Here is an 18264-nt window from a genome sequence, read left to right on the forward strand (position 1 = left end):
AATAACATCATTTGAGACACTTTGTTAAACGACTAATGTGGAAATAATACACAAAAATTTGTACAGTTAAGCAAAAGTTTCAAGCTCTTTGAGCTTTTTAATGAAAAGTATTTTGTATTATTTTTTGGTAAATAATTAATATTCATAATTTATTGGAAGCAAAGTTTCAGAGCACAATCCTTGTGTTGTATTTTCTTTATACAATATAATCCATATTTAACCTTTCACTCTCACGCTCGAAGGTCTATCTTCTACATATTTTAATTTACTGCGTGAGCTTTCATAAACTCTTCATATAAAATCGATATGATAAATTTTACATACATACATACATAAGTAGGTACTAGACTATCAAAATGATAAACAAATCATTTGCATTTATTTTCAAATACTTTTGTGCAATTTTCGATAGCTCGCTGCAATTCGGACAAAAGCTTTCCGTTGATCAACAGATACTAAATGCAAGTGCGGCAGCAGCTTAAAGCTCCTTAGTCTCGCTAACTAATTACAATTCTTTCAAAAGGCTTCTAAAGCCATCTAAAACAATGTGTGCATGCTTTTCTTGGAATGTTAAAGCGGGTCTGAAACGTATGGAAAGCTCACCACAGCCACCAGTTTGTATGCCCTTCAATTTTAGCCTAGTTACGATATCATCGCGCGCTTTACTATTCTGACAGTTGACCGCCAAGAATGTGCCGCGCCCTCTTGTCGAATTCAGGATATGTGAGTATTCTTTTTCCAAAGCCAGCAGGCCATCTTTCAACACCTTTCCAGCAGTGTTCACATTCTTCAATAGATTATCTTCCTGTATAACATTAATGACTTCTTGCAGCAGCAACAACTTGCCGGGATCCCCCATCCATGTGTTGAAGACGCGATAACCTTGACGCGGCTTAAATTCTTCCTTGTGGAAGTAACCGCCCAACTGCATTTTCTTGCTGAATGTTACCACATCGGGTGGTCCATCCAAGTCGAAGTGTTCGTGACACCATATTTTACCAGTGCAACCACCGCCGGTTTGCACCTCATCGATCAGCAGTGCCACACCACGACGTTTGCCAATTTTTTGCAAACCCTGAAAGAATTCCGGTGAAGCCTCATTATCACCACCCTCACTCTGTATGGGCTCAACAATAATACCCGCTACTGGTATGCCTCTTTTGTTGTACTTTTCAATCAGATCCTCAACCTCAGCCAAGCAACGTTGATCCTGCTCTTTATTGTAGCGTTCGTTTTCAGCGAGCGGATATTGATATTGTGGGAATGTGGCAATTGGCCAATCGAATGAAGGCACATCGATTTTGTGTATATACTTGGAATGTGTGGTGGCGAGTGCGCCCAAAGTGCGTCCATGGAATGCTCCCTTAAACGAGAGTAAGCTCAGTTGGGGTGCACCGGGTGGTTGGTTAATCATGCACGATTGCATTTCAGCATCTGTGAAGTCAACGTTTTCACCACGCTGATTGCGACGGTACCTAAATAGAGATGTAATAGAAATTTGTTAAGTCTTTGTAAAATGAAGAGTTAAATTTTTTTTTAAATACGTTTCTTTCAAGTAAGGTTAGGTTAATCTAGCCGGCGTTGAGCTACACATAGACTAGTAGGTTCTTAGCGTTGCCAGTTGAAGATCGGTTTTAGGCGATAATGTAGGCATTTCAAAGAATGTCAACGGTTAATGCGAATTTCAGTAATAATTTCAGCTCTACTTTTGCGATGTCTTCTAACTTCTCGAATTCGTAGGTTCCTAAGCATTTTAGTCGTTTTTTTGACTGTGTGGAACATCGGCAGTAGAATGTGCTCTAAGCTTTCCCTGGACTTTGGATCATTATATTACCTGAACCAGTCCACGTTATTGATTCCTATTCTTTGTGCATGAACTGCAATTCTTCCTTGATAGTCCAGATGGTTAACTTATTCCATCTGATTCTGAACTGCCTTATAATACTGTCTTTTATTTCAATATACAAGTTTTGTAGTGGTCTGTGAATGTATCGCATTTTCTTGTTCGAGAGTCAGACTGTTGGCATCTGCATCCTTCTAAATATTTGCGGCTAGCCTATGCCCGATTGCGGAGGACGTTTTTAAATGGAATACTATATGAGGTAACTCCGCCTGACTCTACGTATAAGTTTATTTTGAGTTGATTCCCGTTTCAGGTAACCTTACTACCCAACTGACGTTCAGTTCAGTCCCTTTACATTTTAGAGCCATCCTTGAAAATGTTTAGGGATCTGCGGCTAGGTTTCATTAGCTTGTGTCATCCCTCATCAGTTCAATACTATCCAGCCTCGGGATCTCCACACTGGGAATTTATACATACCGCTTTTTCTGCGTTACCCTCTAGCCCCGCTCTTTTTTTAATAAAGATAAATTTTATGAAAAAAATACACTTAAATCTTACCAAAGAAAAATATTTTTGTATGCGTTCTCATTTGAGCAGGAACCGCACATCATTGTTGTCAGGTTATTAAGGCCTTTGGGTGCAATTTTACTAAGAATTGAGTTCAAATAGTCCGGCCATTCCTTTGCAGGAAAAACACCCAGGGCAGGACGGTTGATTAATGCTAAAATGAAGAATAATACGTGTGAAAATATGTATTTCCATAAAAAATTTTAAAAATATAGGGAGTAGACTTGAAATCCTATTTGCATTTTGGGTCAAATCTCTTATTTGCAACGTACATCTTTTCCCCAGACTAGCCTATTAAAAATTAAAGCTTTTTTAGTACTATTTAATTTTATCATCAAAATCGAAAGGGAATTATACAGCCACCGCTTGTTACCAGGAAAGTCTCATTTAGCCTGCGCATGTAGGTCATACAGTTGAGGACACATCCAAAGCAGAGTAAGACTTTAGAGCATTCTGAGATAGTCTCTAGGGCCCTCGATTACGAGCGCACTTTATGATAAGATCTTAGATTTCATAAAATCGCTGTACATGCCTTATTATATAGATAATATGTCAGACCAAATATCTCCATATTTTCGGACAGTAAATCTGTTCTCAAAGCTCTAGATAGCTACCCATACTCTTAGAAAACTCTCGTAGAGTGTCACAGAACACTCAATGATCACCCCACCCAAAATAAAGACTCCGTAATGTGGTCATGAGAGCTACGATGGTAATGAAAATACGGACTTCCAAGCTAAACAATGGGCAAACACCCAATTTGTTGGACCCAGCCCACTCCTTGGATTCAACAACAATGACATCAAAAAGGATATCAACACAATTAGGGACAATTCTGCACAGTAACAAAATCGAAACAATCAAACTATTTAGTCATGTGGCTCCTTGATTTTCGCATTTTTACAAGCTTTTATTTATTTATCTTTAAACAGGGAGACATTTATTTGAGGTGAGACTGATGAGTTCTCACTCGACCTAGTGAATTTCTGATAAAAATATAAAATTACATAAATCATCAGGATCATGAAACTAAACATATTTAAAGAAAATTTAAAATGAGTTAATGATTTTTTTTTGTGTGTAAAATTAACTGTCCCACATTTAAGCTAAAAAATGGAAATTAAATTAAAGAAAATAAACAGTTGCTTACTTAAAAATCTTTCTTCAATTACACATTTATATTTAATCTCTTTTCAAGTGTAAAATCATTAGATATCTGAAGTGTGAAAATATTCTATTTTCAAGTGCTTATGTACATATATTAGGGCGGTATAAAAATGCAAGTGAAAAGGCAAAGTCCGAATCTTAATGTTCTAGCCCCCCTAGGATTATTCTAAATCAAATATATTTATAAAGTTTCCATGTATTTTATATGAAAAAAAAACAATTTTTCGTGGGAATAATATAGAATTCTTGAAAATCAATATTTTTGATCGGAAAACTCTGCTTCTCTTCAGGAGACTTTCAAAAATAATATCCAATTGTTTATTTTACCATTTTTATTTAACCCATGGATTTTTTTTAACATTAATAAAATTTTTATTAAACAATTGGGGATTATTATTGGAAGTCTCCTGAAAGGAAACAGAGTATTCCGTTCGAAAAATATTGATTTTTAAGAGTACTATATCATTTCTACGTAAAATGTTTTTTTTCATGTGAAATGCATTGAAAATTTTAAGGGCTTTGAGCGACCTCTTAATATTTCTTGATTTCAAAATAAAAAACAGGGTTATATTTTATCGGCATAGAACAGTCTACGTATGCATTTATCCAGAAACTTCTAGCTGCTAGGGCTTTATAAAAATAATAAAATCTGTAGTGAGATAAGTGCACTCAAATTGGTTTTTTTTTTTTTTTTTGTAATAAATAATTGCGGAGCAGTCGCAAGCGTAATAAACTTTCTCTGATTAAACGAATAAAGCGATAAGATACATGTTGTTGGTTTTTTTTTTATGGTATACATAAGCAGTTTCCAATTGCGACTAAACAAGTTTTGCTTAAAATCGAATTGTTGTTAAATAAACTTTATATTTTTTACTCACTTTTCAAGTTCTTTTCATTTTGGAAGACATTCAAGAGACGGGGATGATTATAGCCCAATGGTATTGAGGAAATTTGTGTATAGACGTCAAGTAACACATTACCATCGACATCAACCAAATAATTTCCAATTGACTTCTCATAGTCAGCGAAAAGTTGAACTGGTTCAGAGTTCTGAAAAAGTTGAATGCATTAATTACCATATTTGTATATACAGACATATATTCCAAAAACAACAACACCTAAAGTAATATTAAAACATGAAGCCACTTCTGTTTATCTGGAATTATATTAGTTTATCTTTTATTTACACTGACTTTTTAGATCTATTATATATTAATTTTAAAATAAATAAATTGGCTATGAATTAACTTTATTTCGTTCATACATATATATCTTTCATCTGCTGCTGTTCGAAGATGTCGGGCGAACTTTTTTTTTTTGTTTGCTTGTAGAAAGACGATCAGTATCAAATTATATTTAATACACGGGTGGAAACCCTCTTTAATGTTATAAATTCCCAAACTAAATATTTCTTAATACTACCTTGCTTGACGCCAAAATTGCAATATTCCATATAACTTAATTTAATTCGAGTTTTCAAACAGATGGCAATCCTGTTCAAATAATTTTTAAACCAAAACTTCGTCTGACACTTGTGTATTGTGATACATAATTAAATTATCTTATACTCTTAATTCAAATGAATTTAATTATAAAATCAGGTGGGAACCCTCCTACATGCAGTTTAGAAATAAAGTTTCTTCAAGGCAATTTTGATTTACATATATTCTTTTTGAAGTACTTTATTTAACCTAATGCTCGTCTGACATCCATATCAGGATAAACATTTCAATTTTCTGCCTTTATTTATGTCGAACTTGCTTTTTGAAACAGGTGGCAACTGTACTACATATAATTAAAAAATAAAGCCTTTTCGATCGATACTCATAGTGTAATAATTGATTTAACTTAAAAATAATTTGAATTAAATTTGTTTATCAGGTAGAAACTCTTTTTGAAAAAATAAGAAGTTATTACACATCCGCAGGCCAAGCCCTTTCATTTGATACCTCATTTTGTAAAATCGAAAGAACGGTACGTATTTGATAAAGGCGTATCAACTACAGGTGATAGCGATAGAAGCCATGATTATTCTTATGAGCACGCTTGTGTCAAATTATCGCCTGTTTTGCTGTGTTTACATATCCGCGTATAAATATACATACACATATACGTAAATTAATTTTAATTTTTGTTTAAACGTCTAGTCCGTGACCCCGAATGTAATTTATACTTACATATCGATACCTACCAACACTTTTTTCGAAACTGCGTTTTTCACAAATTTTGGTGGGATATATTTAAAAACACCTTTAATAAAAAAATATTATAGTCTAAGTACCAAAAACAACGGAGTTACATGCCACTTTTTAAAATCGCTACCTGTACCCAAGGCGAATTAATATAAGGTGATAGCAGGAGTACAAAAACAAAAATTTACATGTATTTTGTTTTTGCTTTGGCGGCATAAACTGTCAAAATCTGTAAGAGTGTGTGTAGAAATTCAAACAAAATTTTTCAATCTGATATCAGAAGCCGTGCGACGAAACACATACACAAAATCAGCTGAGCTAGTAACACCACCTTATATAAATTCGCCTTGCCTGTACCTCTTTATAAATATATTTTTTTTGCTTTTCCTGTAAAATTAAAAAATTTGTTGGTTAGGGCCTTTGTGAATTAAGGTAAACGCTATGTACTTTTATGGTATTTAAGTCTAGTGCGCGCGTACCTAAGCCTTTGAATGATACCTTAATGAAGTGTCGTCTCACTTCAATTAATAAACTATTAAATACACACAAACAAATATTCGTTTATACATATAAATGCACAAACAACTAAATCACTGTTATAATAGACAATTGAGTGGCAACTTGAGCCAGACAATTTTTTAAGAAAATGCTATACATATGTACTTAATTGTTTACTACTTACTTGTATTGCGCTTAATTTCTCCTTCAATTCCAACGATTTTGGGCCTGGTATGGTTTTTGTTTTGACAGCAGGCGCCGCTGGCTCCGCCACAGTGGCATAATTTCTAGGATATGCCAAGCCTTAGAAGGACACGAGGACATGGCAAATGCAGAGCGAAAAGATTCCAAAAAAAATAACACAAAAGGATACGTACAATATTAGGCGATTAGGCAACACCAAATGAACTTAATCGATTTTTAGAGATGTCTCTGTTTTTTTTTCCTTTTTCATTTTCACGAAATTTACCTTTTAAAATGGCACAATGTCTCGACACTACCGTTGCTTGCAGGAAACGCATGTTTATTACTATTTTATTTATTAAATCAAGACACCAAACAAAGAAAATAAAAGAATTAATAAATTATCGTAGCTATTGTGTGAAGTCAATATGACTGTGTTTGGTTGGTTTTGTATAGCCAGCCAACCGTTGCTACCGTCTCACTTTCGGAATCAACGTTAAACACTACTATTTATGAAAGAGCAGCAGCATCCAGGGCAGCGAATGGTCGATTGCTCGATTGCGGTCTGGTACTGTCTGCCTGCCTGGCTGGTGTACTGGATTGTGCGCACAATGTCAATGCGGAAATTTTACGCTCCCTAAAATTGGTTATCATTAGGGGGTACACGACTAAAAGTTAACGCTCGACATATGTATGTATGTATGTATGTATGTATGTACATATGTAAGTATGTAGGGGTGTACATATTGATGTAAGAACATACATATGTATGTATGTATATAGTATACTTATTTAAGTATACAAGCGATAGTTAGCGAAATTGACGATACCGCGGCGATACGACTGCATACATATGGAGCATGTACCTTCCAGAGCGAACAACCTGTTTGTTGTTTGTAAGTTTATTATCAACAAAAAGTAGAAACTTCTGTGAGAATTCATAAATTTAAAACTGAGTACATATTTATCCACTAAATGTATACATAAATCTCGTCGTTTAAAGTACAAAACCGCGTATCTTCATTCTGCAAAACCGCGTAACCGACATTTGCTGCCAAAAATTGGATTTGCTCACACAAGCTCTTGGCTCAATCCTTATAGATTCGTCCTGAAATATACCAGCCAGAAATGCGATTGCTTCATAAAAAAGAGAACCATTTTGAGTATTTTTACGCTCTAGAAAATAATTTATGAAAATTCACATGCGCGGTTTTTTATTATCTTGATACGCGGTTTTCCATTTTGTTGATACGCGGTTTTGTACTTTAATCGACGATATGTACATACACACTCAAAAAAAAAACTTCTCTTAATTGAAGAAAAACAGCAATAAAAATGAAGAAGAATGGGAACGAAATAGCACTAAAGAAGTTTTATCCTCTTTTCATGCACAACATTTCTTCAAAATGATAGATTACATCCACGGTTCCATATTTTCGTGTACGTTTTTACACATTCCAAAGAAAACTTACTCATTCGGGCGAATTTTTTATTCATTCGGAAGAATTTTCGACCTTAAAGTATGGAAAGTTTTTCTTTGATCCAGAGATGGATTTTTGGTTCAGTGCATACCCTGCAAACCATTTTTTCAGAGCATTCTGAATTATGGAGAAATTTTACAGAATTCTCTAAAATGAAGTAAATTTTAGACACTTCGATTCTTTTACGAAACTTCGTAAGAAATTCGGTAAAGAAATCAAAATAATTCTGCTATGTCAAAAATTTCTGCAGAACTTTTCCAGAATTTTCTTTATTTTTCGTACACAAAAGTTCATATAATTTTCGTTGAAGATTCGTAAAAAAATCGTTACAAAAATGAGAAACTCCCAAAGATTTCGTTTAGATTTCGGGAACTTTGGTTTGCAGGGTATATAAGTACATACATACATACATATGTACGAATATATGTATTTACTTACATATAGTGACTCACAAAAATATGTACAATAAAAACCAGATATGTATGTATATAAAAATTTCAAACTGTTCATCAAATTTCTAACTTTTTAATGCGAGGTTTCACAAAAAGTTCGAATATGCAGTTTTATAACCCATTCAATTATAGTATAAAGAAATGCAATACTCGAATGTTTTTTAAAAATTCTTATTAAAACGTTTGAAAATTCACTAAATTTTCCTTAATTTTCTTCAAAGTTTGAAATCTCGATTTACATGGTTTTTTTGTGAAAAAAGTATGAAAAAATTTACCATGAAAAACATTTGGAAAACCCTAAAAAAATTCAATATTTTTCTGTGAGTCACTGTATATACGATAGGGTGGCCGTTAAATGTAGGAAGTAAATTTTTACATCAGATTTCCTAAGCCTCCATCCCTACGTCGATGCTACTATAGTCGAAGATATCACATATAAATTTTGGCCCCAATTGAAATCGGTTAAGGCGTGTCGCACAGGGGTCAAAGTTCAGATTACTCTATGAAAATGTCTTAACCGACTGCAATCGGGACCGAAATTCATTTGTCATATCTTCCACTTTAGTACTATCGATTTTGTGTATTAAATGAAAAAAATATTTTAAATTTTTTGAGGTTCTGGCCTTTGAACCTATTGCGACATGCCTTAACCGACTCCAATCGGCCCAAAATTTATATGTGGTATCTTCGACTATGGTAGAATCGATTTTGGGTATTAGATGAAAAAATAATAATTTTAATTTTTTGAGTCTCTATAGAGGATTCTGAACTTTGCCCCCCTGTGCGGCACGCCTTAACCGTCTCCACTCGAAATCAAAATTTATATGTAATATCTGTGTTGTATTACCGACTGAGGGGGTGAGACTGAAAAAAATCGTTCATTTGTTTCTTAAAGTACCAGCCTAATGTACATATATATGTATGTATATATAAATTTAAACAAGGGGAAATTTTGGAAGAATTGGTGAGTGAGTGCGCCACATGTCGTGCTCCAAATAGCAAAGTAAAAATAAAACATAAAAAATCGTATCAAGTGCATAGCAAACATAAACTATAAGGTTTATTTAATGAATGACAAACATACACATACAAACGTATATACATATGTATGTATGTATGTATGCATAAAGTTATACTTAAAAACTGCCTAGTACTTAATAGGGTGGTTCATGGGTCCATTGAATAATTTTTCTCTCGGAAGACCTCTGGCTTGTGGTTCAACAATTCAACCAGAACCTGGCATAGATGCGCCCATGGTTACTATGCCCGGCAGCTCCGCATACCTTTGTGAGTCTATTGCCATGGCGCGTTCTTACTCCGCTGCTATAACTGCAAATGCATCAGAATCCATAATTTTCCTCAAAATATTTGAAATCGAGCAATTTTACTAAGTTCTTTACCGTACGCAACGCGGGATCCCGCGGGTGCCTAAAATAGCCCAGAAATCATTCCCGTACTCAACAAAATGGGTAATAAAGAGCGAAAATTGAAACGTATTGGATCGTAAGTGTCTTCTTCTTCCTGCCCGAAACAGCCAGGACTTTTTCTCCGGCTAAAAATGGATAAAGCGTCAAAGTGCATATCAGCTGTGTTGTGTTTACATGTTGCCTGCATTTACTTGGTGCTTTTAAGGAATAGTGAATGTATTTTCAATCTTTATATTCTTAAAATCAAATTTGTGAAACAAAAATTCAATTTCCAAGAGTTTGCATTTAAGTGACAAAAACAAACACACCGCGAATAAGCTGTTTCTCAAATTCTGGGCACGAAATGCGGTTTTTTGCGTTCCCGTACTTCTGGATTATGTTCCATTTTTGAGAGCAAACTTTTCGCTTATTCTCTAATTACCGGATCCGACCCGGATTGTTAGGGAAAGAACCTACCATGATACAAATAGAAGGTAGTTTCATTTAATTACATTCGTTGTTGTTAACCATTTGACTTTTAATAAAATTATGACATTTCATTAAATTCATGCTACCTGATCACGAGCAGTAATATTTTTTTTTTAAGCAGAAGATTTCATCAGTCCACTCAAAGATGTTGAATATGATGAACCTGAAAATTAATGCATAATCTCAAAAAGGGGGTTGACGAACGGATGAAGAAAGTGATCAAAATTATACATATGCTAATTGCTTATCGGAGGGCGGTCTGCGCGAGCCGAATTCAAGTTTTTTGCTTACATTGGCAATTTTAAATTCGAAATTTGTTGAAGTTAATGGTGATACGCTAACCACAAAGCCTATTTTTTTGCAAAATTTTATGAGAAATTTAAAAGTAAATTTTCACGAATTTTACCACGAATCACGAATTTCATGTGAACAAATATTTCCAAAGTTATAAAGTAAAACAAATATAATTTTTCCCAATTTGTCTTTATGGGAAGGCATGGAATATTAATAGCTGCGGTCCAAGAGGCGAAGTTGCACGGAAATTCAACCCTGTTGAATCGCGCCGGATACAACGTGCACCGTCGAGATCGCGAGCGAGATAATGGTGGAGGTTTAGCGTTCATCACGCACCACACCGTGCAGTATCGTCTTATTGAAGCAGACATCGACCGCAGGGATACCATCCTAGAAAGTAAGGGTATTGCTATCCGGTCCGGCGATGTTGAGCTCGAAATATTTAACGTATACATACCATACCCTCTGTCACCTGCTGCCCGGCAGCCAACAAAGGAGAGTCTTAACGCCCGATAACCCTCCTTTCCCCGGTAGCGAAGATACTCGAGGTCCTGCTGCTCCCGTATTTTACGAACCACCCGATCCCAGCGAAGCATCAGCATGGGTTTTGTAAAGTGCATAGCACAACAACAGCACTTAACGCCAGAAATACTCAGATAACTCGTGGCCTTAACCGAAACTGCCCCTGTGAGAGAACTATTCTAGTAGCGTTGGACCTGTCCAAGGCATTCGACACTGTCAGTCATTCAACGCTTCTAGAAGGTATAGAGGCCTCCTCACTCCCACAGGGACTCAAAAGGTGATCGGCGAATTACCTGAGTGGTCGACACTCGTCAGTAATTTTCAGAGACAAAACTAGTAAGCCACGTAAAATCAAACAGGGGGTACCACAGGGTGGTGTCCTGTCCCCGCTACTGTTTAATTATTACATTTCAAAGCTTCCTCAACCACCAGAGGGGGTTAATATTGTCTCCTATGCTGACGATTGTTCGATCATAGCGTCTGGCAATGGAATTGATGACTTGTGCTCGAAAGTAAACGGTTATTTCGCCGAACTTTCTCGCTTCTTCACTGCAATTAGCCTTGCCCTATCCCCTGCAAATCCTCGGCAACCCTATTCACCACCTGAACGAAAGAGGGCAGACTGCAACTGGGTATTCACAACAACAATACCGACGGTGAATAACCCGAAAATCCTCTCCTTCTCGGCGCATGCAACCGCAATTGTCAATAATGTACAGAGCCGCAACAATGTCCTCAAGTCGCTGGCCGGCAGCACTTGGAACAAAGATAAAGAAACATTGTTGGCAACATACAAGGCAATTGGCCGGTCGGTTCTAAACTATGCAGCGCCCGTGTGGTCGCCGGGGACTAGCAGGACGCAGTGGATGAAGCTACAGACCTGCCAAAATACGGCATTACGAAGAGCGACCTGCCTCCTGATGACGCCCCAACACCACCTACATGACGAGGCCCAGATGCTCCCAGTCAAGGAGCATAACATAATGCTCTGCGAGCAGGTCCTTGCGGGGAGCCACAGACGTGGCCATCCCAGCGGACAGCTGCTTGTGGAAGAGCCCTGCCAAGGCACATCAGGAGGCTTCTTTACGAACTGACGGACGAAGTCCAGAGGTTTATTAAACAACCCCTGGACCCGTCAACCTACCGACAGAACCTGAACGGCATTCATAGGGAATCAGTCTCGAGTTATGTAGACTCCCGCCCTGTGAATGCCGTTCCAGGCACACAACCAACGGACGTGGACGGGACAGAACTTTGTCTGCCTCGAGAGACCCGCACTAGAATAGCCCAACTTCGCTCTGGCTACTGCAGCAGGCTAAACTCTTGCCTAAGCAGAATCAATGAGGATGAGCCCAACCAATGTCCGCCATGTGGAGAGTCGCCACATGACTCCCGGCACCTCTTCACATGCCCTGAGAACCTCACTCAGCTGACGCCCCTGTCCCTATGGACAAACCCTGTGGAAGTCGCACACTTCCTGGGCTTCCCCCTAACTGAAATAGACGACAACGTTGACGGATGAACCGACCCGAGCGGGGCTTAGTAGCCGCTACAACAACAACAACAACAACAACCTAATCAGCCATCGTTGCATTTGTAATGGATTTTCAGAAAAAAGTTTTCGTAGCGTTTTTGACGTTTTTCGGTTCTCTTTACACCGTCTTCTACCTCTTCGTAGTGATTTTTTAGCGATTGAATGTGTTTTCTGCAACGATTTTAATTGTAAATTTTGGTTTATTACATATTTATGATATACAAGTAATTTTTAGCAAAAAAAAAACCGACTTCAACTCCCATATAAAATATATATATATATATATATATATATCTCATGATCCACTGATCGGATCTCAACCAGGTTAGTATGGGACCACCTCTGAGACCCTACCTTTCCGATTCAAAAAGAATTATCGAAATCGGTTTACGTGGTCCAAAGTTATGCGGTAACATACATAAAAAAAAAAAAAAATATTCCGACGAACTGATAACCTCCTCCTTTTTTGGAAGTCGGTTAAAAATGAAGTGCTGTGTGATTGGAACAAGTTTGTGCATATTTTTGGTTTGCCAAAAGGTGTAAATTTGCGTGAAAAGTGGGTGTACGTTTGTAGCCAGAACGGTGGCATTGAAAAATCGATCCGTGGTAATGATATGCGATTGTAAAACACTTTCAATCATGAAAACCATATTTTATGAACTCTTTTTGCTAATTGTTGTTGTTGTTGTTGTTGTAACAGCATACAAACTCCCCAAAGACTTTTTGGGGAGTGTTGCTGGAGTGACAGTCCTTGGCCAGATATAAATCTGGGTCGTTCCGGTTACGTAGACCCGACTGTCGTGGGAACGACAGCTAATTTTCATCAAGTTTCACTTTGTATACTTTATAATTAATACCAATTTAATCGCACTCAATCACCGCGCCTTTTTCGTTTTCTTTGTTTGTTTTCATTCTTAGGCAGATGTCAAAAACGCTCAGAAATATAAGCTCTGATCCATACCTTTCGTGAAAAATCCTGTAAAACTGTCAAACAGCAAAATTACTCTCTGAAGTGAGAGTAAAAAGTGAGTAACAACAAAAAGTACGAGAACATGAAAACCATTTTTCCTGTAAAAACGTCAACCAGTGATTGCTTGACACTTTTCATGATTTTACCAGAAGAAAAAATTCGAGTAAAATCTTGCAACTTCATTCTCTACACAACTCTCCAAAAGTCGCTCTAATTTACAGGATTTTGGAGTACGGGAACATTTTTCCTGCTTCTTGCAACTTCCTGCAAGTTCGTGTACTGGATCAGAGCTATACTTTTTTCTTGCTTCTTTGATTAGGTGATCTTGTATTTTTGGTTCATGGGTCAGAGCTGTTCTAATTGGTTCATGCGTCCTAACGGGAGCGTTAACGGATTAATTGTGTTGCTTGCCGCGTTGACCGTCGCTTTCAAGGCGAATTTATACGCCATTAACACCACCTTGTATAAATTCGCCTTGGTCGCTTTGCTGTTTTGCAAATCTTGCAAATCTTGTAGCGATTATTGTAAATAGACGTTGCAAAAGAAGCAGCATTGACATACTAAATAGTTTCATGTCACACATTTCGGGATGGTATTTGGGATATCTATTTTTTGTTAAATAGTACAAAAAAATGTGGGCAATTTCTCAGGAAACAAATTGGGACGAATTAAAATGTATTATCTCGAATGGTGATGGTGTTGATTGTCGAGATGCCTTGATACAAATCAAAGATGCCGTCATTGGTAGTAACAAACAGAAGGGTGCACTCCTCTCGCACGAACTGGTTCCTGTCATACTCAACACTTGTATTGATCAAGATCAAAGCCCAGACCGGAAAATGGATGCACTCGTAATCTTAGGTGAGCCTTACACTACTGGAATAAACGCCGCAAACGCCCAAGAAATTCTGCCAGCGGATGTGTACATGCTTTTGAACGTAAGTTTGTATGTGCAATAGCGCTGTCGCAAATTATATATATGCGCGTCTATAACAATAATACGGGATGAAGCCGCTGCTGAGTCATGCTATATACTTCCTTGGGCAATATTGGCTGGAATTTCGCGTGAATATGCATACATACATATGATGCACATAGATCCCTAAGAGATGATCGTATCATTGAGAGCCGGTAGTTTTGAGTAGCATAATATATTTGTAAATAAGCCGGCTAAGATTTTGAATTTGATTTTTTTTATCGTCCATTATATTTTCTATAAAATAACACGCTTGCATTTATATTTATTATAAGTTTATTTGCATCCTCCACGCAGGTTCGTTGGCGAAAGGATCAGAGGAGCAAGTTGAAATGCTGGTCAAACAATATAATGTCGTACCATATTTGCTGAAGGAAATTGTTTCCAAGAATAATAGTAAAAAATGTGTTGAAATATGTCTGAGCACGTTGCGGTCAATATTTGAGCATCCTTGCGCTCCAAAGGAAAACTTCCTTGCTGATACGGACGTGTTGAAGCAGTTTTTGCGTGAGTTAGGCTTTACAAGTTTTTATTTTAAATGGTAAACTATTTTTATAACTCAAATCTTTTAGGATTAGCTTCAGCCAACAGTTCATTAAAAACACAAATATGCATAACAAGCATACTTGTATCCGCATGTCAGACAAATGAGGATCAACTGCGATTGCTACAAGCTGGAACTTTGCATATACTATCTCGAATGATTTGTTATGACAATGAAGATATACAAATACCAGCGCTGCGCTGCTTATCCTGCATGTGCTATTCGAATCGATCGGTAGCGGACAATATTTGTGTTATTAGGTAAAATATCGCTCAACAAACATACATATTTGTACTATATATAATCTTGTTTACTTCCCTAGTTTTCAAGGCAGATCATTACCCGATATCCTGAATTCGCTTATGTCGAGACTATTTTGCCCAGAAATACAATTGTCTGCGGCTAGATGCTTAACATATGTTTACAGGTCGGGGACGTTGCCATCCACAGACAACAGAATATCTCAAAAAGCGCTTCCCACCTTAGCCCGCTTATGTGCCGAAAGTTTTGATCATTCAATTCGAGCCTCTGCTTCGGAAACGCTTGCATATCTCATAGAGGTGGTATTACAACTTGTAAAAAGTAAAAAATAATGCATAACATTTTTTTCTCTAATTTAGATTGACTCCGACCTGCAACGAACAGCGGCCATAACAAATCATTTGCTGAAGTCACTATCTGATTTACTGCAAAGTCAAGACCCCTCAGTTAAACAAGCTGCGCTCTGTTGTTTTGCGTCATTAGGTGCAAATGATGAGGCGATCCGAAAGCGGCTAATGGATACTTTCGGGCTGATCAATGCTATATTGAATGGTTTGAAGGATGACAACTCACAGGTGAGCGGTTTTGCGTAACCGAACATTTCTTTGCCACATTTATCATGCACATACCCAAAAAACTTATCATATTTCTTGCGTTATAGGTCAAACTAGCAGCGATTAGATGTCTACATTCGCTTTCAAGATCTGTTCAACAGCTGCGTACCACATTTCAAGTATGAAAATAGAAGATATTTTATTAAAATCCCGTATTTGTGTAATATTTATGCGTTTAAACAATTTTCTAGGATTACACAATTTGGGAACCACTGATGGACATATTTGCAACCGAAACGTCTCTTGAATATCTGGTTGCTGTAACTTCTACCATTTGCAATCTACTATTAGAATTTTCGCCATCCAAGGAGCCCATTATTAATGCTGGAATTATTGACCGATTGTGCCAATACACTATGCATGAAGATCCCTCCCTAAGATTAAATAGCATATGGGCTTTAATGAATATGTCGTTTCAGTCTGAGCTGTATGTTAAAACCGATATTATCAATACTCTTGGAACAAAGCGAATTTTGGAGTTGTTGAATGATCCTGACACTAGGATTGTGATGAAATCATTAGGGCTGTTAAGAAATCTATTGAGTAAAACTCACCATGTTGAAGTTATTATGGGTACACACTCGTCTCAAGTGCTCGAAGCTTTAAATAAGTTACTAGAATCCAAACATTCGGCGGAGGTCAAAGAGCAAGTGTTCTGTATTATTGGCAATATAGCCGCTGAAGCTGAGAATGGAGATTATATTATAATGGATAAGAAAATAATGGGACACTTGGCTGGATTTTGGGTATGGTATTAATTTTGAGCCAAGTTAAAAAAAAAAACTAAACATTTAAATCTATACGAATTACAGTTCTATCTCGATAGAAAACTTCAAGCGGGCGCGCTCTTTGCTATCTATAATCTTGTGCACCGAAAGGACTTGTGGTCAATGGAAAAGTATTCTCGTCTAAGTGAATTGAATATCATTAAACATATTTATGCATTAAATAAGAAAACTATACGGGAGGAACCACAATGTCAAGACTATATAAGCAGAACTTTAAAGCAAATTGTTATACAATGTAAACATTTCTACCCGGAGATTTTGCAGTAAATACTAAAAAAAAATATATACACTATAATGTACATATGATTAATTGTATTATTACAACGATAGTTTTCTGTTTTCATACAGTTTTTGTTGTTGAAATATACTGTAGCGTTTTGAACGTAAGTTGTTTTGATAATTAAAAACGCAAAAGAAAACACCGTAGACAAAAAAAAATCAAAACACGAAACAATGGGCCGGATATACTAAAACTGTGTTTTTAGTTTTTCACTCTGAAGTCAGGATTTTTTAAAGGACTTAAATTTTAATAATATGACTAATTCGAAAAATTACTTAAAAGAATCAGTAGAATTTACAATAACAATATGGGTACCAAATGAAAGAGAAAATTAATTATTAAATTAAAGTTTTTAAATTTTATTTTTTTAAGTTGTTAAGAGGACGAAATTCGAAGATGTAGTCGTGGGCTTGTTCGAGTTTCAATCACAACCGCAGTGTTGCGTGAATAATTAAAGTATCACGTTCTGTGTGAATTTATAGCAAAGTATTTTCAGTTGGGCTGTTGCAACAATGTTCCATTTTTCATCAGTACGGCAGTAATGCCGCTTTTATTACGTGCCTCGAATAGGCCCCGTGTGTATATTAGTCCTTCATATATAAGGATATTCAAGGATAAAATTTTAAAGGAAATTTTCCATACCCAAATTTAATATTTTTTTAATTCTACAGGATTTTCTCTTTTATCTGATACCCACTATGTAATTCTACATTAGGATGAAATTTTTTAAAAATTTCCTGAAATAATATTTGTGAAATTTCATAGTCCTTTAAAATACTTTTACTATATTTTGCCCATATTTTCGCGAATATATTAATTTTTGTGTGTAAAATTTACGGTCGCACGGGGAAATACATACATATGTATTTTGTGTATATGTATGTAGTACACAAACTTTGCAAGGAGTTAGGGTTCTCCGAGACTATAAACAAAATCTTATAAAAATTCAAAAATACTGGAAAATCAATATATAGCTGTTTTTGGCATTAACACTGACCCCAATAATTAGAATTTTGGAACATTTGAAGGGAAATACTTACCCTGGGATTCAGTCAGCGGTCTCTAGTCACTAATAGTGACTTTTCGTGGTGAGACTATTTGGTATTCAATAAGCTGTCTCACGCCTATAGTCTCAAAAAAGTCACTAATTTGTCAGATGGCTCTGAGCTGGTCAGAAAGAGAAAAATGTTTCATTTAAAAAAC

General features: G+C 36.4%; 2 protein-coding genes across 4 annotated transcripts; one reads left to right on the forward strand and one right to left on the reverse strand.

The window, feature by feature from the left end:
- Positions 1-108: 108 nt before the first annotated feature.
- Gabat (4-aminobutyrate aminotransferase) lies at positions 109-7076 on the reverse strand. Of its 3 annotated transcripts, none has more exons than XM_017621150.1 (6): positions 6953-7076; positions 6737-6796; positions 6452-6570; positions 4456-4627; positions 2402-2564; positions 109-1475 (listed from the first exon to the last, which is right to left on the reverse strand). In XM_017621150.1, the coding sequence occupies exons 2-6, from the start codon at positions 6786-6788 to the stop codon at positions 506-508; spliced, it is 1476 nt and encodes a 491-aa protein (XP_017476639.1). In that variant the 5' UTR covers positions 6789-6796; positions 6953-7076; the 3' UTR covers positions 109-505. The 3 variants fall into 3 exon arrangements, with proteins under 3 accessions (XP_017476639.1, XP_017476638.1, XP_017476637.1); XM_017621149.1 differs by having other exon boundaries at positions 6933-7076; XM_017621148.1 differs by having other exon boundaries at positions 6737-7075.
- A 7154-nt stretch (positions 7077-14230) lies between these two features.
- Positions 14231-17163, forward strand: LOC108366685 (armadillo repeat-containing protein 8-like). The gene is made up of 8 exons (XM_017621147.1): positions 14231-14459; positions 14872-15081; positions 15147-15378; positions 15441-15678; positions 15739-15954; positions 16041-16112; positions 16185-16739; positions 16806-17163. Exons 1-8 carry the CDS (start codon positions 14231-14233, stop codon positions 17046-17048), a joined length of 1995 nt encoding a protein of 664 aa, XP_017476636.1. The 3' UTR covers positions 17049-17163.
- The last annotated feature ends 1101 nt before the right edge of the window (positions 17164-18264 follow it).

The sequence above is a fragment of the Rhagoletis zephyria genome, unplaced genomic scaffold (genome assembly GCF_001687245.7).
Source record: "Rhagoletis zephyria isolate East Lansing unplaced genomic scaffold, Rhagoletis_zephyria_1.1 Rzeph_scaffold_02379, whole genome shotgun sequence".
NCBI lineage: Eukaryota > Metazoa > Arthropoda > Insecta > Diptera > Tephritidae > Rhagoletis > Rhagoletis zephyria.